We start from the raw sequence: 22,532 nt of genomic DNA on the forward strand, positions 1-22,532 counted from the left end.
ACATTGTTATACGATAATACCCTTTCGTTTGGTTCTCGTTATGGATACAATTAATACACAGTATATAGCTGGATGACATGTTGGGTTATAGCCCCACAAGAGTTCATCTCTTACAGTTAGAACATATAATAAAGGGTAGTTTCAACAGCCTTTTGATTATGTATAACAATAATAATTGATATTTTTAGGCTATATTTTTTTTGTTTTGTATTCCTGTTTGTAATAAGAGGGAATCCGGTCATTTACTATAGGATCTGATCAGTCTTTTTCCAGGTATTATTATGGACGCTGTAATTGCTTTACTATGAAGAATCATACCAGAAAATAATCTGAGTCGTTAGGCCGTTTTATAATGAATAATAACGTTTTTATTAACTTAAAATTGTACAGATTCTTTTCGGGAATTTCAGAAAGCAACACTTCTTATGACTAAAAATAGGTCAAGAGATGGCGGATAGTCGAGGAGGAACAGGGACTATCTCATTAGAACTTCTGCATGTGTATAGACTGCGTGTTGTCCCATTTCAGTCAATTTGCTGTAAATTCTTACTGTATAACATGAAAAGGTAAGGTTAGAGATAAAGGTACGTAATATCCGCGTAAGCTTGTATTCCATATCAAATTTGTCAAAATCAGTCGACTCATGAAATTATGGTTTCTCACCAATTTTTTTTTCTGAATCTTCCTCTCAAATCAAAGGCCTACTTGTCTGCTCAGTTTACTAATACCCCGTTCACACCAAAGCTTAAACATGTTTAAATCTTGTTTTACTAAACTGGTTTTATTAAACTACCTGTTCACACCGCGGGCGCGTGTAGCCAAACATGTTTAAAACCGTGTTTAATAAAACTACCTAAATGAGGTTGTTTAACTTTCGTGTTTAACTAAACACATTAAAGATGGCGGTTGCCAAAAAAACCCGCGGAAGGATTTGGGAAAACCAGGAAACGTTATTGTTACTAAAGAAGTGGGGGGACGAAAATATACAAATGAAGTTATTATCTTGTACCAGAAAGAGGCCTATATGGCAAGAAATAAGTGATTTTATTCGAGCGGCAGGCTACGAAGACCGTGATGAAGATGCCTGCAAAACAAGAGTACACACATTAGTAAGTGCGTATCGCTCCTACAAAGACGACCGGAAACGGGACTCCAAAGAGGAAGCCGGCGTTTTTCGACGAAGTCGATGAATTTCTCTCAAAAAAACCATGTACCAAACCGAAGGTTGTGGTAAATTCTTCAAAAATTATCATTGAGGCGGACAACGAAGAAGAAGACAATGAAAAAATTAAGAACGATGAACCAAACGAAGGGTTGCCTTCCTTCAGCGGCGGCACCAGCGTCGGCAGCAACAACAGAACAGCCGGCAAATTTCCTCAACCAAACAAGGGTGAATGTTTGACAGGGTCAGACAATAAGCCAAGAAAATGTTTCAATATCGGCGCCTACGTTGTCTGTAATCTCTAACAAAATTTCTTGATAATTTTACTTCCAAGATGAGTGGAGTTGAACAAAAATATTGAGATAAGTATTGGCTCAAACTTTAACTTCTGCCTTTAAAGATTTCTTGTATTCCTTCACAGAAAGAATAACAGATGCTGGCAAGCCATTTTTCAAACCCGCTACGAAGAAACGGAAGGTGTCAACGACGGATGCCTTAACACAAATTGACAATGCGTTGGAGGCATTTGTTTCCTATCAACAAGCTGCTGATAGGAATTTTCTTGCCGCAGAGGAGGCTCGTGAAAGACGAGAAGAAGAAAGGGAGGAGAGAAGAAGGAAGGAAGACTAGGGGTTTCTGCTGAAATTGGCGCAGGTACTTCGAAAATAAAAAGTACGTGTCTTCAACAATTTAATTTGCGATCGTACCTGCGACAGTTTCAGTTGGTTTAGTTTTCGGCTTTATTTATGCTGTAAGTTGAACGATGTTTCACGAAATCTAATGGCCGATTCCCAGTCGTTGGAGAAGGTGCAAGAAAAAAAAGAAAACTATATTGAACTTACCGATTAGATCATTGATGTTGACATGCTTTGGTTAACTTTTCTTTACTTGAACTAATTGTCTTCTATAGTTGTCTTCAATTGAATATGCTTTTTTTTTCTTTGAGAAAATAAAAATAGTTTTTTTCCTTTAAGTGTTATTTTTAATTTTCCGGCAGAGCCTAGTTGTTCAGAGGCCGATTAACACTAACCCAGGGTTAAATTTTGATTCAGCTTCTTTATTTCTTTATTCAGGAGTCTTTTTTGGGATAATTTTTCCTATTCCTTTTAGACCATCTAATCATCAAATTGTAGACAAAAAAAAAAAGAAAATGGATTTCTTTTTAAATTTTCATATTTGAAATCAAATTTCACACTAACCCTGGGTTAAGTTAAGCCACCTTTGAACGGCCTGGCCCAGAGTATTTAAAAAATGCACCAGAAAATTAATGAAATAAATGAATATTTTTGTGCACAGTGGTTAGGATCTTTTGGAAAAATTGATTTATTATTTGAAATAAAGTTTTGATCCACCTTTAAAATGATGAAATTTGTTTCTGAGGTTCCATCAGTTGTTCAGAGAGAGAGGGTCTGCTGCATGCATATCATGACCAGAATGGGGAGTCATGTATTGAAATTTCTTGGAGATAACGACTTTGTGAAGTGTCTTCACTCAGTTGGCATGCCTAAAGCTGAGCAAGCTCCTGACTGCAAATGGCCATGCAATCCAGATAGGATTGTCATTGCACATTTTCCTCATGATCGTGAAATCAAATCATTTGGAAGTGGTTATGGAGGGAACTCTCTGTTGGGAAAGAAGTGTTTTGCTCTACGGATTGCTAGCACAATTGGTCGTGATGAAGGATGGTTGGCAGAGCACATGTTGGTACATCTTGTCAATTTAATTTGTGATTGGTAGAGTTGGAAATACATGAAGAGCACATAATATTTTTCTATCCAATCATAGAGTATCCTGATTCAGAATTGGTCAGAATTATGATAAGAAAGTTTTTTCTTAGATAAAAATTTGCCTTTTTAACTTACATCGTAAATTACCATTTCTCTCTACAAAATATCAACTTGTCAACCTTTCTAGCATAGCATAGTAAATAACCACGATTTAAAAACTTCCAAAGAAGAGAAAAGCAAAAATTGTTTAAGTAAGCTGCTGTTGTAAATTATACAGGTAATGTGTTTTTCTTTCATCTTAAGATCATGGGCCTTACAAATCCCAAGGGAGAGAAGAAGTACATCACTGCAGCCTTCCCAAGTGCCTGTGGTAAAACTAACCTAGCCATGATAACACCAACAATTCCAGGATGGAAGGTTGAATGTGTGGGTGATGACATTGCTTGGATGTGGTTTGATGAAGAAGGACAACTGAGAGCTATTAATCCAGAAAGTGGCTTCTTTGGAGTTGCACCAGGATCATCTTATTTGATGAATCCAGTTGCAATGAAGACTTCTCAAAAGGACACGATTTTCACCAATGTGGCAGAAACTAGTGATGGCGACTTTTTTTGGGAAGGTACTTTATAAAGTGTTGCATTAAGTTTAATCTGATTGAAGGTAAGGGAAAAAGTCTGAAGAGAGTCAGGGAAATAGGAAGACAAATGTCTTTGGAAACCAAATTTGGAATAGTAGTACTAGATCAACAGCATTTTATTTTCCTTCCCAGTCCAAGTGAGGACAGCCTACTTTTATCATGTTTGAGGGCAACCTCCTTGTAAGACTTCAGACAAACATTTTACTAAAGATAGTTAAATAATGGTGTAACCTGCTATAGGTTACCTTGAAGACCACACACGACTCAGTAGCCTGTCTGCAGTATGGAAAAGTGAAGGACTTTCCTTGCATAATTACCTTGTGGGGGGTATACTCCTGATTCAGATCCAAAATTTAATGGGTTTCATTTTGTTACAAAATCTGATCACAAATAAATAAAATAAACCATAGACTTGCTCAGCCTGAATTTTTCCATGTTTCCTTTTCTGCAATTTCCTCAATTGCAGTTCACCTGAAAGGATCATTTTATTGTTTATTTTCATCCACTTGTCAAAATATGATTTATTTCATTTTCATGTATTTGTGAGAAATGCGGGAATCAATTAAGAGGCGAAGAGGATAGTTAGATATGGCAAAGATTGACATGATTAGATTTGCCACAAACTATGACTTATCTCCAAGTTCAACTTCAGGTTTGGTTAATTTAATTTGAATGGCTCCATTCTTAGCCTATTGTCTTGGATTTATTTGAAGGTTTGCCACTGCCAAATCATGTAGAAATAACTTCCTGGCTTGGAGTGAAAACTGGAAGCCTGGTAATAACAAGGCAGCACATCCTAACTCCAGATTCTGTGCACCAAGTGATCATTGTCCAATCATGGACAAAGCCTGGGAGGACCCTAAGGGTGTTCCCATAAGTGCCATTCTATTTGGTGGCCGACGCCCACAGGGAGTTCCCTTGGTCTATCAGTCATTTAATTGGCAGCATGGGGTGTTTGTTGCCTCATCCATGTCATCTGAGGCCACTGCTGCCGCTGAGCACAAGGGTAAAACTGTCATGAGAGACCCTTTTGCCATGAGACCTTTCTTTGGATACAATTTTGGCAAAAACACGGAGCACTGGTTGGAGATGGAGAAACCAAACCACAAAATGCCGAAGATTTTCCATGTTAACTGGTTCCGTGTGGATGAAAATGGTCATTGCTTATGGCCAGGTGAGCTTGTCATGATTTTACCAAGTTCATACAACTGAAAGACATCTCTGTTCTTGAAAAGTTAGGAAGATGATGAGTTAGAAATCTTTTCAGATACAACCAATAATTGGACTACTTTTGGAATATCAGAAAAAAGGAATCAAATATCTTACTGAACTAAGAACATCTTATTCTAAAGTGATCATCAGAAGATGGTGCAGAAAATTGTAAAGAAAATTGTCTTTTGAGGAAGTAATGTTTCTGGAAGTTGCTTATGGGAAAAACTTGTTTTTGTATCGCTCAGCTATTGGTGAAAAAAATGCTTTTTTTCTTTCTCTTTACAACACATTTAAGAAAGAATACTAGGTTGTTGTTGGAGTACTGTGTGATTCTAATGTAAAATGGTGTGGATATCAGGGTAAAGGGAACCCTGCAAAAACTTTTGGAGTTCCCCTAAGAGGCTACCCTTGGGTGCAAATAAGGAAGCCAGACATTGGTAGCTATTAAGAAATTATTGGATTAAGTTGAGCATGATATTATGAATTATCAATGCCAAGGTATGAGTTATCTGCTGAAGCCAAAGGCTAACTGAGGCTGATAACACAGGCACTGTGTTTGATAATACATGATATTATGTGAAAACCGAATTCAGTAATTGTTTTATGATAAATTTATTAAACAATCTACAAAAGAAGACACCTCACTGTGTTTACAAAAGTTTGAGATTACTACATGGGCGGGGGGCTTGGAAATTAGGCAGACTTTGAACCCAAAATGATAATCCAATGTCTGTTGCAGACATTAATTAGCCCATGCTTTGAAAACCCTTTGAAAAGTTATCTATGCGAAGTTGATCTAACAAACGGTGCCTGGTGTTTCAGGGTTTGGAGAGAATTGCCGTGTTCTGGAATGGGTGCTGAGACGCTGTGATGATGAAGATGTGGCAGATGTGACTCCAGTTGGGTACATACCTAAACTGGACCCATTAACGTTGACGACCTTACAGCAAAGCTAGACATGGAGAAGCTGTTTGACATCCCCAAAGACTATTGGCTGGAAGAATGTCAGTATCTACGCAAGTACTACGAGGATCAGTTGGGAGCTGATTTGCCTCAAGCAGTACGTAATGAGCTAAATGCACAGGAAGAGCGTCTGAAGGCAGCTTAAGCTGACCACTGCGGTGGAAAGACTAAGCAAATGCTGCTGTATCCACCGTTTTCGCTACTTCTTATCTTACAGATATTTTCTCTGATTTTTACTATGATCGCTTCGACTGGTTGTTGTTATCAAGACCTTCTACTGCGATTACGAAAGTTGTTTTGACAATTATTATATACCCCAGGGATTTCTGGATAGTTTCTTAGTTAAAAAATCTTTAAAAAAAGAAGGGAAAAAAGGTTAGTTGGTGCAAGAGCTTTACAAATTACCCACTTATGGTATCTATTTATGACGCAGAAAACTGTTCAATAAAAACTGATCAAAACTCATTACTTGGCGTAAGCGGGGAGGGGGGGGGGGGAGTTCTTACATGTGTAAGAGGCTTTGCAAAATAGAGACTATCGTTTTTTTAGCGCTCACGTTACGCTTGAACAGTAAAACTAGTGCAGGGTGACGTGGGTCCAGAAACTGACTGACTCTCTAAATCGTCTGTTTTCCCTGAGTGGAAACTACGGGAAAGAACACTTTAATAAAAGTAATTTTAGTGCCTAACAAACGAGCCCTACGAACTTGACGATGATCCTACTTGATTACTACTGTTATAACATAGCTAGTAAATTTGTCTAATCAAATTCAATTGCGCGAGCGTGCTTCATATTCCTATTGTGCACGCTCATGACGTAAGCAAACAAATCCCTCGAGAAAAAAAATTTTCCATCGGGTTGAAAATGTTATGAAACAATTGGTTCATACGTCAGCTGTGCGTTCATCGAGATATGAAGCACTTGGGAAGTTTGGAGGGCACTCAAGAAGCTAGAGTTTCTCTCGACTACGCCTCGAGCGACTCTTACGCATCTTTCGTGCTCTCCAAACTTCCCGCGTGCTTCATATCTCGATGAGCGCACGCTGACGTATGAACCAATTGTTTATTGACAGCGTGGTATGTATGTTTCACCTTAGGCCAACCTAAGTGCAGATTTTACATAGTCAGACCAATTGCATCGAACAGAGAAAGTCTTTCCCAACACGATCTTTAAGAACGCGAGAAATGGAGCTATCTAATTTTGTATCTCACCCTGCGTTAAAGAAACAACAACAACAACAAAAAACGTTTGGTTTATTCCTCGCTGTGAAACAAAGTTCTCGTTTGTTTCACAATGCATTAAAATTTCTCGCTTGAGCACTGGAATGATTTTGAAAAAAAAGATGAAAGAATCTTGACTAAAGTGTAAGGATCTTCAAGAGAGCATTGGCGGCAATTCCTAACCTTCAATTTGTTCCCCACAAATCGATCACCAAAGCTATTTAACATCGTTTAGTTAGCGACAAACCTGATAATAGATGAGTAAGTGACAAGATAAAGTGTTCCCGCTGCAAGGTCCTTACATGGAGGATCATTGACCTAGACAAGTATGGTGGAAACAGGCTGAGCAAGCCTGTTAATATCACCAGCACTCCAACATAATCTCGTTTCTAATACACGAATCGTTTCGCCCAGAGTTTCAAGATCGTAATTTTCTTGATGCGTTTTTAGTTTCACCGTTCGCATGAGGAACATAATTATCGATTTGAAAAAAACATAACCTAATCTTATATAACAGTCTAAAGCATATGCACCATATTCTACACGTCAGCTAATTTTACCGAATGGAGCTAAAATTCACAAAAAAGGGCTACAAGTAAAACAGGAAACAACCCTTTATTCTTCAAGGAGAGATCAAACTATGTACATCATAAATCGTCAATTGTATTTTCAAAAATCTGGTAGGTTGGCAATTCTTGGTTAATATCAAGTCTTGTCTAAAAGATAAATAGTAATCGTGATATTTGAGTAAAGTTTCCTAATCGTCGTCATCCTCGTCATCATCTACATCATCCATATCCTCTGCAGCCTCCATGGCCTCCTCCTGCGCCTTCTTCAGTGCTCTCTCCTCCTCTACTGTTGGGTCATCCACCTCTGTTACTTCCGGTACCACAGGGTACTCCTCCATGGCAGCAGGGGGTGGGGGCGGGGTGTAGTTGTCCGCATCAAATTTGTGTCCCCATCCAACATATAAATTTTCGAATTTCCTTTGGAAAAGACACAAAAAAAAAAAAAGAGAAAAAGAAAGTAAGCTCCTTGCCTTGGGTCTTAGAACACGCGTTTGTGGACATGCTGGATATCAGAGAATGCCTGTTTATTTGAGCTTTTTTTTTCGCAAGTAAATGGACACAGAAAAATGTAAGCGAGAGAATTTCCTTATTTAACATTTACTAAGGTGCAAGAGGTTACAAACTTTATAAGCTTATGTTCAAGTGTTAATAAATAGTAGTTCAGTAGAACTACAGAGAGTCGCCTACATTTGACTTGAGAGGTGCGAAAGATTTTGTTGAATTCTGAGTTCGGTTTATAATACCAAGAAGCTGTATAGGAGAAGGTCAAACCATAGATAATTATTAGGAAGGGAAAGTTTACAGACCAACTGCATATCATTTTTACTTTCGCGTGTTCCGTACCTGTCTTTGGCAAAAGCCACTGCACCAGGCCACCTGTTGGAGCGCATGATAGCGAGGCCATACTGAGGTAGTAACTCTGACGACATGTTAGGAGTCCACGCCGGCATCCCATTAACAGCTGTGACCGGTAGAAAAATTAAAGACATACGCAATAGGCCTTGCAACGTGCCTACTGAGCCATACCATGTCATTCCCTGGGTCCGATAAGCTTTCCCTGGGTGTTGTTCGGTCCCAGGTATTGATCGGCTCAGCATGGTATCTCTTGTGTTCCGTGATAGCGAGGTCAGCGAGAGAGAGAAAATACAAAATCGCACGGCTTGGGAAGGGGAGGGAAGATTATTTTTTAAAAATACCTCATTTAGAATCTACCACCCAACAAGTCCAGAAATCGGGACGCCATGCGATGGATAAATCTCTATCCGATGGGTAGTACAGTACTTATGGCGATTTATCTGTTGGATAGCGTTATCCGCCCTTTGAACAACTGGTTCCTGGACCAGGTATCCATTATAGAGCTGTTCTAAAAGACCTCACATGGTGAACAATTACGTAACCTCAAATAAGTTCACAATTGTCAGTGGCATTTCCAAATCATTCATAAGGAACTTGTTCAATATACGTTAAGGACAGATGGTTGAAGTCCGTTTTGCACGCAATAGGTTACTGGGGGATATCAAGGGGTCGATTACAAGCGGGTTTGTTTTGGGGTGAAAATCAAATTTATTTCTTTGTTTCGTCGTTAATATAACGACGAAACAAAGAAATAAATTTGATTTTCAAGGGGTAGAAATAATATTGTCACTTAATAACAATAACATAAATCATTACATACCATCATCCTCTGCAATGGAGGTCAATAACTGCGGCCCTGATTCTGGTTTTGGTTCCTCTATGTCTTCCTTTTCATCTTCCTCTTCTTCCTCTTCAAAATCATCTTCAGGTTTTTCAACAGGATTGTGCCAAACACAGCGACCCTAACGAAGAAAAAACGAGAAGGATTTCTTCAGTCATTAAAGGCCTGTTAGTTCTTAAGATCCGTAGGTAGTTTCAACAGTAAAGTCATTACGATACCAAAACACGGAGAAAATTACGCTGAATTAAGTCGAATTATTCGACTCTTTTACGATGTAACTTCTGTACGCCATGAGTGTATGGTTCACTGTTTATTTTTTTATAAAAAGACTCAGCAAAATTACTTCGGAGTGTCAGTTTCTTTAAAAAAATTTATCGACGGTGCAATCTTCTCATTATGTGACAAAGAAGTGTTACATAATTTTGTGCACCTTTCAAATGCCATATTGATGCGAAAAAAGAATTCAAGTCAGTCAGTTACCCCACGCACCTGTGGTAATATATGCTGTACATGATGCACCCAGTTATGAAGTGATGGATCTGCAAGTTCTCTCACACTTATACCCTCAAAGTCAACATTCAACATGTAAGAGTCACGCACTGTGGAAAGGATGAGAGGAAAACGGGTTTTCTGTCAATTTTGACGCTAGTACAGAACTAAGTATGGTTATTTTCAGTTTATATCATTACTTAAACTGCAACCTTATCGGTAGAAACAGGAGTTCTGGGTTCACATGCAAAATCATTCAGATTCAGAGGGCAAGTCTCTAAAGAAACTGTGGAGCTGCGTCGGTAGGGGATTATAAAAAGGTAATTATGGTTTTATCAATTGAGTTGATAATGTAAATTAGCGCGTTAGCCCTTCGTCAGAGTGAATGGCGCCAACAACGTCAGCTTTGAAACTCTTTACGGTGGCCAATTTACATTATCAACTCAGTTGATAAAAACATAATTACCTTGTCATTAAGATTCAGTTATGCACAAAAAAGAACTTAATAGAAAGTTTGATGCAAAGGCCAATATCAATTAATTTATCACCCAAGTCAATAAAATTTACTCTCAACCTCACTAAGTATATATTTTTAAAACAGTTCTGTTTGGGATCACCGTGCTTTGATTGCATATATACTTATATAATATACTTCGTGCAATGCGCAATGTAAGTAGGATATTACATAGCCCAGTAATGGCTTACGGGTTGAAGACTGATACCTTCTCCTTCATCTTCCTCCTCCTCCTCTTCTTCAAACATGTAGTACCCTGCAGGGCTAACTTGTGTTCCAGCTGAAATGCGAGCAATCTGTGCTCTCAGATAATTCATTTCATTTCCTGGGAAAGGCGGATAACTCACAATCTGAAAAGGTAAAAAAAGAAATAAAGAATAAATTTTTGGTTCTTTATCAGATTCTCCCCTGAATTACCGTGATAGTTTGTAGAAAAAGATATGCAGTTTATGGAACAACAGAGGTATATGGCTGGAGGAAAGCCAGGATGTACAGCCTTTAAATTTAAATTTTTAAGCTTTTCCAAGCCCTGAACAACTAAAAAAAAAAGAAAACTTTTCAAGATTGACATGTTAGTTAATGTGTCCAAAAAACTGACCAGAGTAAATCAAAGGTGAGACTTCCAGCTTAACTTTCCAGTTGAAAACAATCTACTTATGTCTCCTATTTGGCTTTTCTTTTACCCTATTAAGTTTTCATTGTAGGTATGATTTTTAGCTGAACAGTTTGGACAAGTTTACCAACACTCTTGACTTGATTTAGGCCTCCTTGAATTTTCTTGGCTCACATCCAAACACAGTAAAAGAGGTTCAACCGAAAACAATAAATAATAGGATCACTTTTTACAACTATTTGTTTTTTTCAGTAAATATGATAATAACGATTGTTGTGATGTTACCGGAGCATCCAGTCTTCCTGTAAAGAATTTTTTAATACATCTTGCAGCTACTATTTGTGCAGGGGTCACAGCTGGAAGTTTTATCCAAGGTTTACCAGCTGAGAAATTAAACAAATTGGATCTATGAGACAGTGAATATGTTCCATGCACATAGCTATAGGACAATGTTGTCATATAAAAATCACTAACAGAACAACACAATATCACAAAATTTACAGAATTTATCAGAAACAGGAATACAATTTGAACTTTATCACCATTGGGTATCCTGTTGTTGGTATCAACAGCTGACAACCTACACATATATGTGGTGGACTGATGACCAGGCAAAGTGTGCTGGACTCTGAATAAAAAGTTTATTTGTTGTAGCTTTGACCAGGTCATTGTGTTTACAACACATACGTAACCTCTAGCCTAACTACCCTATTCTTACCAAGGAGTGAAAAAGCAGACTGTAAAGAAGACTGATAAAATTTTAAAGGTAACCCTGTCATGGACTGGCATTCCATCCAGTGTGGAGAAGCAAATGTCCTTGTCACTATGCAATACTAAAAGTGGAATATTGAGCTCTACCAGAATGGATCTTCTGACTCAGAAGTTGACCATATATGAGCTAAATTAGATGGTGATGACAGCTGTTAAAGTGACACAAGTTTGTCAAACATTGAAGAAGTAAGCAATAGAATACGTACGATCAGTTGAAACAAAGAAAGTTCTCTTGTTAGTGCCAGTTCTGTTTTCCTCTTTAGGTATAACTGGGGGCGGTTTCCACTCTGGTTTGGGTGTATCATCTTCTTCACCACCTTCATCATCTATGGCATATAATTAAAAAATACAGTTAAAAACTAATTGGATCTGTATTAAAATGAACTGCATTTATAACACTCAATCATTACAACAGAGATTGCAAGAGCCAGGCCAAAAATCAATCTAAGAAAACCTACTGGTCTGGTTTTTTAAAGAGTAAAAATGTGGAAAAAATTACCCTTAACTTTCTCTCACCTACCTATTCACATAGTTACCTTTTTCATGTCAACTTTTCATACTGATCGACTGTTTAATGAATATAGAGAGGGACTTTAGGGTTCACAGTATTGTTCAAGTTTTTTCAGGGTATTTTGGTCACTCTTATCTGAAATTGTGGTACTGCAGTATTCTAAAAACATACTGCTGATGCACAATGTGGTTTTTAATAGCATTTTGGAAGGTATTAAAAGCTTTGAGTCTTGCACCCACACATACCTTCTTCACCTTTATCCTCCTCCTTTGCCTGTTCATCTCCTTCACCCTCACCCTGCTACAAAGAAAAAAATATATCCATCTTTACTGGAATAAATGACTCATAAACATTTAACTCCCATAGCTGACCTGAACAGAATTTCTCCTTACAATATTGATACCATGTGACGCAGACAAATACTGAGAGGAAAGAAAATTATCAATTATGGAATTTGTAGTTGATCCATTACCAAATTCTTGGAACTTGCATCATAAGAATTGTATGGCAGACAATAAGGAGACAGACAGTAAGGAGATTTACTAAAGAGATATTGTGAGTGAAATGGTTAACCATTAAGTTTGGCCATGCATCAGAGAGGAAAAAAAGCAGGATCCATAACTTACTGAGAAAACAAGGCTGGTAAGATATTTTTTCATTAATTTTCTAAATTGTCTTTGACAGGCTTGGAAGAAGACTAGCAGTATGCTGTGGAAATGTCATGATCCACACCCAAACAATGACCACAAACGATTACATTTCTCCTTTGAAATTTAAGCAATTTCTAGTCACAATGAACAGCTTCAATTAAGATTACAAATCTACTTCCCAAAAGTAGAAAAAATTTATTGCAAGCAGACATGGTTTGATGCTACTTAGGTTTAAAGATTTGATGAATGTAACCAAGAAGTTACAATTCATAGACCCAATGTTTTGACACTCTTGTCTAGTGCCTTCATCAGGGGTGACCTCAACGCTGCAACGGGTGGTCCTTTTATACCCTTACTAATTAGCTATACCCTTTTTTCTGACGAGATGTAAGGAAGTAAGCTGCCATCCTCACAATTCAAAGGAGTGTGGGTGGAGTTGATATACCAAGCTTCCAAACAAAGGCACTTGTAGTAATGCCGATTAATAGTGATAATTTTAGACCTATCCTACCAAATTGTATGGTTGGTTAGGCATGTGTGCTCTGATAAAGCTGAATTATCTTTTTCACAAAAGAAGACCACTTTTTGATGTTCTTTCAAACATGTACCAAACTGACATTTGGTCTGTGTGATATACTCATTATCACATTCATTGCAAGGAATACAATGAATAGCATCAGTTCATTGTTCTTTTGTAATAGGATCCTTAGGTTTGGCAAAAATATGCCCCAAAGTCAAAAGATTTTTGAACAACTTTAAAATTGAGGCTATTCTTTATTGGAGCACACATGCCTAACTATATACCATACAACTGGGTGGGATAAGTCTAAAATTATCACCACTAATCTGCCTTACAACCAGTGCCTTTGTTTGGAAGCCTGGCATATCAACTCTGCCCATACTCCTTTAAATCATGATGATGGTGGCTTACTTCTGATTGTTCACCTGTTTGCCATCTGAACTTTAATATATTAAATTTATTGCAAATTAATTGTTGTGAAGTCAAATTAAGCAAGTTTCAAATGATTTTAAAAGGAAAGAGAGGATCTAAAAATTCATCCACTAACCAAAGTTACAACAATTGGTGATACCTAGTGAGACATACTGTGACAAAAACAATGTTGAATTTTTGGCTGGCTGTGAAGTAGAGTTAATGACTACCAAAATTTACCAATCAATCACCCCACACATTATAAGAAACTGGGAGGTAAAATAAACTGTGATGGCTGATTTTTAATTCCTCACTTCTTCTTCTTCTTCATCCTCCTCTTCTTCTCCTTCCCTGTATTCTACCTCTGCCACATAATAATTTGACTCAATACCAAGCACTTTACCTGTGGAATTGAAATGCATGTTATTCATTGGATGTCACAGTTGAGAATTTGACCTTGCCTTCTCTTTCCCATTCACACAAACAGCTGCATATAAAGTGTAAAAGTACATAACATTTTCAAATTTCTTTCACTACCTCCCAACCTACACTTAATGAGGGTCTCATATGCTTTGAATGTGAATCATGATTTTTTTTTAAAATTTGTGAATTGTGATTTCAGATAATATGATCTTTATGTGTTCACATGAATTATATGTATTTCGTGGCTGTTTGAGATCAGTGGAGGCACTTAATTGCCACTCAGATTAAAGACAAACCAGAAAAACTTTTGAAAACCTGTTTGTGTTTTTGATGAAAACTGAAAACTAATGCTAAACCACATAAAATCCACAAAGCAAAAGAAACAGCAAAACCACAAACCCAAAGTCTTTTAGCGCAAAAACTGAAAAACCAATATCAAATAGCCAAAAAATCCCAATGCCCCCCTCCTTATTGAAGAATGATTTGAACCTCTCACTTGGCTTCATCCATGGCGGCACAACACAACTCCTCGACACAGTTTTGAAAGTGACTACATGGAGTTCTGGGGCAAAAAAAACTTTCGAATGGGCCTGCCTTCTATTTGGGCTTGTTACGAGATATCTCTAATTTTCATTAAGTATATTTTAATTTTTTCACACCCCCCTTCTTTTGAACTCTCTATTATTTTGTAATGATTTGATTGTTGTATTTTTCAAAACCCTATTTTTTTTCGAATTGTGTTCTGACCCCTAAGGTTTTTGGCAAAAAAAACCTTCCAGTGGGGCTTGAGCTCAATAATATTATTTAACACGATCTAATATGATCCATGATCCAATCCATGATCTGGTTTATTATCCGATCTGTAATCCAGTCCATGATTGTTCACATCACTCAAGGCCATTTTAGATCATTCCTTGTTTTAGTAACTATGCCCTCCTTAATGCATGGCATTCAGGGGCATCCAAATGAGGCATGGAGACACTAATTGTTTCCAAATAATTATATAGCTATCATATTAAATATTTCTATCAAATTAGTAAACCACTATGCATGCAAATGAAATGTGATGTTAGCCTTTTTATCAGAATTTGAAATCTGGCTTGTAAGCCATGTTGCCTCAAAAACCTTTCATTAGCTGGTGAAAATGGAGAAGTCTGGAGATATACTGATCTCAAAATGATTTTGGGTAACCAATCAACTGCAGCGTTAACATAAATTCAAACTGAAAAGATCAGGTGAAGTGGTCAGATTCACAGGGTCCAAGTGTGAAGGTTTCCTCTCCTCTATCCACCCCGTCTTGTGTTTTGACCACTTTCTTGCTTTCAACAAAACCTTCGGACATTTTACATGTAATAATATTATAATGATATTCTTAATAACACATGCAAGCTTAATTTGACCCTTTCCACCATTTTCTTCATATGATTCAATCAATTTAAACAATTCTCAAAGACTCCAGAGCTACTTTAAAATATCATGAGCTGGTTCTGATCAGCAAATTTTTAATCTTGAGTTGACAATTAACCAATTCAGTTCAAAAGGTCTTGCTTTCTTCATTACCCATACCAGTCGCCAAATAGCTACATGTAAGCAATTTATAGCGGAGCTTGCAGAGCATAGCCCCATAATTATACAAAATAGTAGTAACCCATCGAGCTGAAAAAATTTGGATGTACGACCATACAACCGTACAACCGTATGACTGTACAAGGTGCTACTTTTAACATGCATGGTCAACTGTACCATGGGCACGCAAACACCATGGCTTTGTCCAGTAGTCCAGTGGTCAGTGCACTGGGCTCCGACTTGGACAACCCGCGTTCTAGTCCTGGCGAGGGCAAGGTGTTGTGCCTTTGAGACGTGCTCCACTTTTAGGCTTGGCTAAATCTTTATATTATGTTTTTACTTTGGTTCTTGAATTTTATGCTGGGTGATTGCTTAGGGTTAAAATCTATGCAGGCCACACAAATTATACTAAAAGGACTTGGAGGTGCTTATTCTTGGGTCAAAACATTTAACTTAAATCAAACAAAAACAAATTACAGTGATTTTTTAATTATCTTTCTTACCCCAAAAACGAACCATTTGTAATGGTTTAGTATCCACCAGCTGCTTTAATGCGAGAAATACTCTAAACATTTCTTCATGGCTCAATCCTATTCCAGCTTGTTCAAAGTAAAAATTTAAATTCATGAGATCAGGGAGAGGGGTTTCAATATCTTCTTCTGTCTCAGGTTCACCACCTTCTCCATCACCATCTTTCTATTTATACAAATGCAACAAAATACACTGTTAACAGACTTGTAACTTAGTTAAAAACAGACAATCCACCATCCTTGAGGGATCGTGCCATTTGCATGAAAAATACCAAATCAGTTGGCATAAGTTCTTGATACTTGACATTATTGAACATAAAAGCATTTCAAAGATGATTTGAAAAGGAAAGACAGGGGTGAAAACATCTAAAAATATGTAAATCTATTTTTTTTTCCATAATTATCCCTTAGAACACTGGAAACAACTTTTTCTAAAACCTTTATTTCAACATTCTTGGCAGGGGTATGCCCCCTGACCCTCTCAAGATTGTCCACCTTTGAGTAGACATTTATCTGAACCCCCTTTCACTAAGTCCTAGATCCCCCTTAACAAATCACTCTTTAATGATATCAGTCAGTCTCACTAAGTTAACATTACCAGCTACAAGATCATTGTTACTCGAAATGTGATCCATATTGTCATTTGACAAGCTAACCTCAAACAGTTTCTGGTGTACTTCAGCAGTCTCTTTGCTTTCCTTGTCATCTTCTAGTTCCTGAAAATAATTGGGAAAAATTCAGTCTCATTTTATTTGAATCGTTTAACTACAAGACTATAGCATAGTATCTAGTCTTCAGAATTTGCCCCTGACAGAAAATTTGTAAACCTCCACTGATTTGACTAGACTCTGCAGATAGCAAATTAACAATTCATGCATTTACAATCACTATGCTAAAATGCTGGAATAAAACAGGAGAAGAAAGGGATATTTAAGCAAAATGATATAGTGTTAAAGGAAACAAAATATTGAGTGCTCTAAATTTCAACTACCAAACATGCAGAAATCTTTAAAGAGAAAGAGAAATGGTAGTTCCACAGAAATCATAAAAGTTGGATCAATTGATTATTCTGAAAAAATATCCAGATTGGTTTCCACACACCAATTCACTCCTGTCCCTGAAACACACCACACTCGCTACAAGAAATCTCTTAACAATTTAGACTTAAAAATATATAAATAAAAAAGTTGAAATAACATCACCTTCTTAAAGCAAATAAAAGCTGTATTGAAACAATTGAAAATACTACAGTTCCCAAGATGGTAAAATACCCTTGTTTCCCCATAAGAAAATAGCAAGTTCTATTATAAGGCAAATCCTACCTCAGACTCCTCAGTCTTTCCTTTTTTTACATTTTTACTGATGTCTTCAAATACATCTAGAATGGTATCATTGCAATAAGGAGCACTCGAACAAGTAAGAACAAAATAGCTTAATAACATAACTTCTGATCACATTAGCACCTATGCCTGTCAAATCCCTTACCCTGCCTCATCTCCTAGTTAGAGGACTATCAAGAGAAAAAAAAAAAATTCCTCCTCTGGCTTTAATCCCAACAGAATATTGAAATACAGTTGATTTGTTATAGCATTGAAAATTTTAAAACAATTAAATACGAAAACTCATTTTGTTCAACAGTTCCGAATTTTAATTCAAAACTTTTCCTCAATTTCAATACTATCACAACCTTTTGCCAAAAACTGACATTTTAAACAAAATAGGTATCCCTTTTTTCTTCTTAGTGAGGGTGTGTGATAGGAACACCCCTCCTCCCCCTTTTCCTGGCCTAACCAACCTCCTCAAAAAAAAAAAAATCTTTGACATTTTGGTGTTCAGTAAATTTTCAATGAGCCCCTCCTCTCTAATAAGCCTCCTTCTCCAGTTAGCAACCAAGTAAATGTTGGCTCTGTAAATTGATAACCCCCATGCCAGGACTAATCAGAGGGTTAACAAAATGTTTCCTTGCACCATGACAGTGACGTACTATAGACACACATTAGTTATACTAAAAAAAAATATATATATATATTCCACTGTAAATTATATCTTACTCTGTAAACATACACTAAAACATATCTCAAGAAATGTAGATGTCTCCTAAAGAGAGTGATCAATTCAAGGCATTTTCACTAGGAGATAAGTGAAATAAGGCACAAGAAAAAAAGCTTAAAATAAAAAAATACCATGATTACTTACCAACACAGTGATTTGGCCTTTCCTCTAAAATTTTGCTTAACACATCACTTAAATGGTCATATCTGAACTCATACAAAAGAGAAAAATCAACGAATGGCTAAAAATAAGTACAATATTTCTTTCGAATGGGATGGGAATATATATAATGGCGTAATATGTGATTAACACAGTCTATATACCGTAAGATTTTACGCCACTACCTCAGTCGGTAGATTAATTATAATAAATTAATATATAATATTACTGGCGTAAAATTTACATTATATATATCAACGATTGGAAGAAATTATGCCGTTAGTTACTGGCGTAAAATCTTACATATATACATCACCGACTGGAGGAAATTATACTGTAAGATTTTACGCCGTTAGTTAACAGCTTAAAATCTTACATATATATATATACACCGACGCAGATAGTGGCGTAAAATCTTACAGTCTATGGACTGTGTTCGTCACATATTACGCTGTTATCTAACTACCGGAATGGGATATGAATTCAGTAAGCACATTTCACGTCTATAACCAGCCTATTTGCGAGAGTTCATTTGTCATTCTACAAATACAATATAATTATACCACAAATACAATGTATGGGATTGTGTGCCGCCTATTAAAGGAGAAATTCTCGTCTTGTCGATTATGTGCGAGACTTTATTCTTCCCTACTTTTGAAGGCATCACTAGCTAGCGAACAAAAAAAGAAGCCCGAGAGTTTGTAAGCTTGTTTTCATGATCGCCATCACAGTTAAGGGGCTAGCAGATACTTACACATTTTTAGATGATGTTGAACTTGTTTTCAGAAGGAAGACTTTAGCTTTTTTTATCTCCTCTTGCATCTTTCTAACCACCTCTAAGGTACCCTACAACATCAGCATTCCCTCGATTACTTTATTAGAAGTTGCCATGACAACCAGAACGGTCTAGATTCCAGTTTCTTGACAGTTCTCTCTGATCCATTATGGCAGCCGTTGGTAATCGAGAAGTGCTAGCTATAACAGGGGTATCCACAGGCTTAGGCCTTGCCATGGTGAAATGGTACATATCCAAAGGCCATTTGGTGTTAGGGTGTGCACGGTCGGCTCAAAAGATTAATCAGCTGAACGAAGAGTTTTGTAAAGGAGGCAAACCAAAACAGTTCTCTGTTGTTGACATTCTCAACGAGGCAGATGTGAAACGTTGGTCACAAGATGTTATTTCTAGCTTTGGAGCGCCGACTTTCCTCCTTAATAATGCATCTATAATCAACAGTAATGCGTGTTTGTGGCAGATTTCTGGAGAAGAGTTCAACAGTGTCATCGATGTCAACATTAAGGGCACCACGAATGTCATTCGCCATTTTGTGCCCGAAATGATAAAAGCGGGAAAGGGTGTGGTCGTTAATTTTAGTTCTGGCTGGGGTAGAAGTGTGGCGGCGCATAAAGCTCCATATTGTGCTTCCAAGTGGGCCATTGAGGGGCTTTCTAAAGCAATGGCGCTTGAGTTACCTATACCGCTGACATGTGTTCCGTTGAACCCAGGAGTCATCAACACACCTATGTTGGAGACAACCTTTGGAAAACAAGGTGCAGCAATGTATAGGAGTCCTGAAGAATGGGCCCGAGATGCCTGTCCATTCATTCTATCCATTGACCACTCTCAGAATGGAATGAGTCTTACAGCTCCATAGTATTTAGACAGAGATGAACAAGTTAGTCGATCAGCAATTCATTTGGTTCTTAGATTGGATTGACAGATTTGAACACAGAATGGACTTAGATTGCGAATGAGGTGTAAAAAATTTGTGGTTTTAAGAAATTAAGTGTAACGCGTATTAGTTTCTAACTTTAGCTTGGATCACGAACTCTTCATTCTAAATGTTCAGATTATAGCTTGTAAACAAAGTCTGGATCACTGTTTTTTTTTAATTCTCTGTCTATTTCTTCACAAATTAGCATTTACTGTTTAATTCTTTTGAATACTTGAAAATAAAAGCCTTTGAGTTGGTTGTTGAAATTATTAAAAATGTCTGATTAGATGAGTAGCACAATCACCATGCCCATAGGGGGTTGACTGCAAACTTTCAATGATTTCTTCTGTTTTACATTTTCATTGAAGCCAAATCTTTGTTTACAGGTAAAGTTGTTCTCATTGATTATAGTAAAAGCAAAAAATCAGAAAACCACATTACTGTCTTTGAGAAAATACCCGTGAAAGATGAAAAATCAAGCCAATTTTGGTTGTAACGCGTAACACAATCTCAGTGGTAAAATTTTTAAAATACATTTTTCACTGAAAAGAAAGTTCGTTTGAGCAAACAAATTACACCTAATGATAACACACAATAAACACTACATTTGAGCAAAACTTTGACATTTCAAGTTTATTAAAACGCATAGAAAAGATTCATCATTCTTAAGTATCCTTTGTGTAACACTGGGTTTCAGAATTTGGAAGTATACCAAGTTGTTGTCCGCAGAATGACTGAACTGGAATCCTGTGGGAACAAAAACACATTAACCAAATGCTCATACTTGGTGTTCTAAAATAGCGAAAAATCAGTCTAAAGGATTGACTATAAACGGAGAAATATCAGTGTAAAACAGTCGCTACGGTTTTGTAAAACCTGATTACGCAATAATATTTTTCATCAACTTACCTGCTCCTTCGCTACTATACTTCAAACACGGCAAAGTCGGGTTTCGAAATCGATTACACTTCAATGCTCATAAGTTTCTCGTGTCATTTCCAAGTTTTCGGGTCCATATCTTTAGAAACGGCCGAAATATTCACTTTTGACCAAGTCGCTACGCTTTTTACCATGTTGACGCCATATTGAGAACGGAGTCTCGCCACAAATGCCACCAAAAGCGCTATGAAATCTGCTGTTTGCTCCGCCATTTTCGCCATTTTCATCTCCGTGTCGAAATAGCTTGGTAACCTTTCCTATTTTGGTTTCTGCGACGTTATCAAGGGTCGGGGGTCTTCAAGCTCAATAATTTTTCTGAGATTTAGCCATCTGTAAATATCGCTTCAAGTGCGCTTGACAAGAGGTATGGTTAACGAAAAGGAAGAAAAGCTTGCGAGGATCAAAGAGTGGAGGAGGAAAAAGCAGGAAAAGAATAGGCTAAGGAATCTAAAATATAATGAAAAGAATCGCAAAAAGAGAGCTGAATTTCCAAGAGAAAAATGGTGATGTGATCTTCAAGTTGTAAAAAGAGGCAAAAAGTCAGTTTTTAGAGTGCCAGTTGATCTCACTAGGGAGATACTAGCCTCTATGTAATACAAAATGTTATTATTTCTACTTTTTACTGTGTCAGTGAACTCGAAATTGATTATTTGTGAAAAAGACCACACCCACAAGGGATTATGGGTAAATACAAATTTGAATCAAATGTGACAAAAATAAAATGGTTTGAAATAAATCAGTTGTAATAGTAAATGTGAATTTAAAACAGACCTAAAGAAGTGATTTTGTCCCAAACTAGCAATTTTCACATTTTCCATACATGTTACAGAAGTGAGTATGGTGATTGTGCTACTCATCTTATTATTAAATTAATGTTTGGGGGACCAAATATATCCTAGACTAAAATGTGCTTCTTATCAGCTTTTTCAATTTTAGAGCTTCAGTTTCTATTTCTTACTCATGCCTAAGAGATGTCAAAACTGCTTAAAAGTACCTCAAGAATAAGAGACAAACAGGAAAACACTTATTTGGGGTTCAATAATAATTTTTTGGCAGTTTTTGTTCAAAATTTTTGCTTGCCAAGTTGGGAAGTAGCTCATGGGTGGATATGATAAGTATGTCCCTATGTGAAGAATACAAATTGACAGTTGACTTCCATACAGAGTTTTTCTTATTTTGGAAGGAGTAGGACTTTTATAACATTTTATTTTGCAAGAATTTTGCAGTTTGAGGAAAATCAAAACCTATAAGTTAACCTTATGAGATATTTACTTTCCAATCTTTTTACCTTTCTGTATCGCACCTCAATATTCCCCTCTCATCTTCAGTGGCAGAAGAATTTAGATCTTACAAGTTACACAAGTGAGTGCTAACTGCCTGTACTCTTAAGCCATAACTGCTAGAAATTTGCAGGCTGCTGAGTCATGCTGACTGGCATACTATAGACATTCCATCAGGTAACACAATTATTAAGTAATACTACTAA

At 37.0% G+C, this 22,532-nt stretch overlaps 2 protein-coding genes and 2 pseudogenes across 3 annotated transcripts; 3 read left to right on the forward strand and 1 right to left on the reverse strand.

Moving 5' to 3' along the window:
• Positions 1-779: 779 nt before the first annotated feature.
• LOC149048560 (uncharacterized) lies at positions 780-1,982 on the forward strand (annotated as a pseudogene).
• A 406-nt stretch (positions 1,983-2,388) lies between these two features.
• On the forward strand, positions 2,389-6,080 carry LOC113684485 (phosphoenolpyruvate carboxykinase [GTP], mitochondrial-like; annotated as a pseudogene). The gene is made up of 4 exons (XR_016184548.1): positions 2,389-2,866; positions 3,193-3,508; positions 4,240-4,700; positions 5,561-6,080. The product of XR_016184548.1 is annotated as a phosphoenolpyruvate carboxykinase [GTP], mitochondrial-like (transcript).
• Positions 6,081-7,517: 1,437 nt separating this feature from the next.
• LOC113684482 (radial spoke head protein 4 homolog A) lies at positions 7,518-19,285 on the reverse strand. Its single transcript, XM_089198834.1, has 14 exons — positions 19,150-19,285; positions 18,381-18,442; positions 17,507-17,562; positions 16,841-16,900; positions 16,158-16,350; positions 13,980-14,068; positions 12,330-12,384; positions 11,780-11,899; positions 11,088-11,185; positions 10,398-10,539; positions 9,676-9,785; positions 9,166-9,307; positions 8,334-8,451; positions 7,518-7,907 (listed from the first exon to the last, which is right to left on the reverse strand). The coding sequence occupies exons 1-14, from the start codon at positions 19,215-19,217 to the stop codon at positions 7,679-7,681; spliced, it is 1,542 nt and encodes a 513-aa protein (XP_089054960.1). The 5' UTR covers positions 19,218-19,285; the 3' UTR covers positions 7,518-7,678.
• Positions 19,286-19,339: 54 nt separating this feature from the next.
• Positions 19,340-20,383, forward strand: LOC113684484 (uncharacterized). The gene has a single exon (XM_089198835.1). It carries the CDS (start codon positions 19,340-19,342, stop codon positions 20,045-20,047), a length of 708 nt encoding a protein of 235 aa, XP_089054961.1. The 3' UTR covers positions 20,048-20,383.
• The last annotated feature ends 2,149 nt before the right edge of the window (positions 20,384-22,532 follow it).

Source organism: Pocillopora damicornis, chromosome 3 (genome assembly GCF_964200805.1).
Source record: "Pocillopora damicornis chromosome 3, jaPocDami1.2, whole genome shotgun sequence".
NCBI classification, from domain to species: domain Eukaryota; kingdom Metazoa; phylum Cnidaria; class Anthozoa; order Scleractinia; family Pocilloporidae; genus Pocillopora; species Pocillopora damicornis.

Excerpts from the sequence above, each read along its gene's own strand:
- LOC113684482 (XM_089198834.1), bottom strand. The coding sequence starts at position 19,217 with ATGCAAGAGGAGATAAAAAAAGCTAAAGTCTTCCTTCTGAAAACAAGT. Across the intron at positions 11,900-12,329 it reads GGAGGATAAAGGTGAAGAAG|ATGATGAAGGTGGTGAAGAA; the intron begins GTATGTGTGGGT and ends TATATGCCATAG. Across the intron at positions 10,540-11,087 it reads CAGGAAGACTGGATGCTCCG|ATTGTGAGTTATCCGCCTTT; the intron begins GTAACATCACAA and ends TTACCTTTTCAG.
- LOC113684484 (XM_089198835.1), top strand. The coding sequence starts at position 19,340 with ATGGCAGCCGTTGGTAATCGAGAAGTGCTAGCTATAACAGGGGTATCC.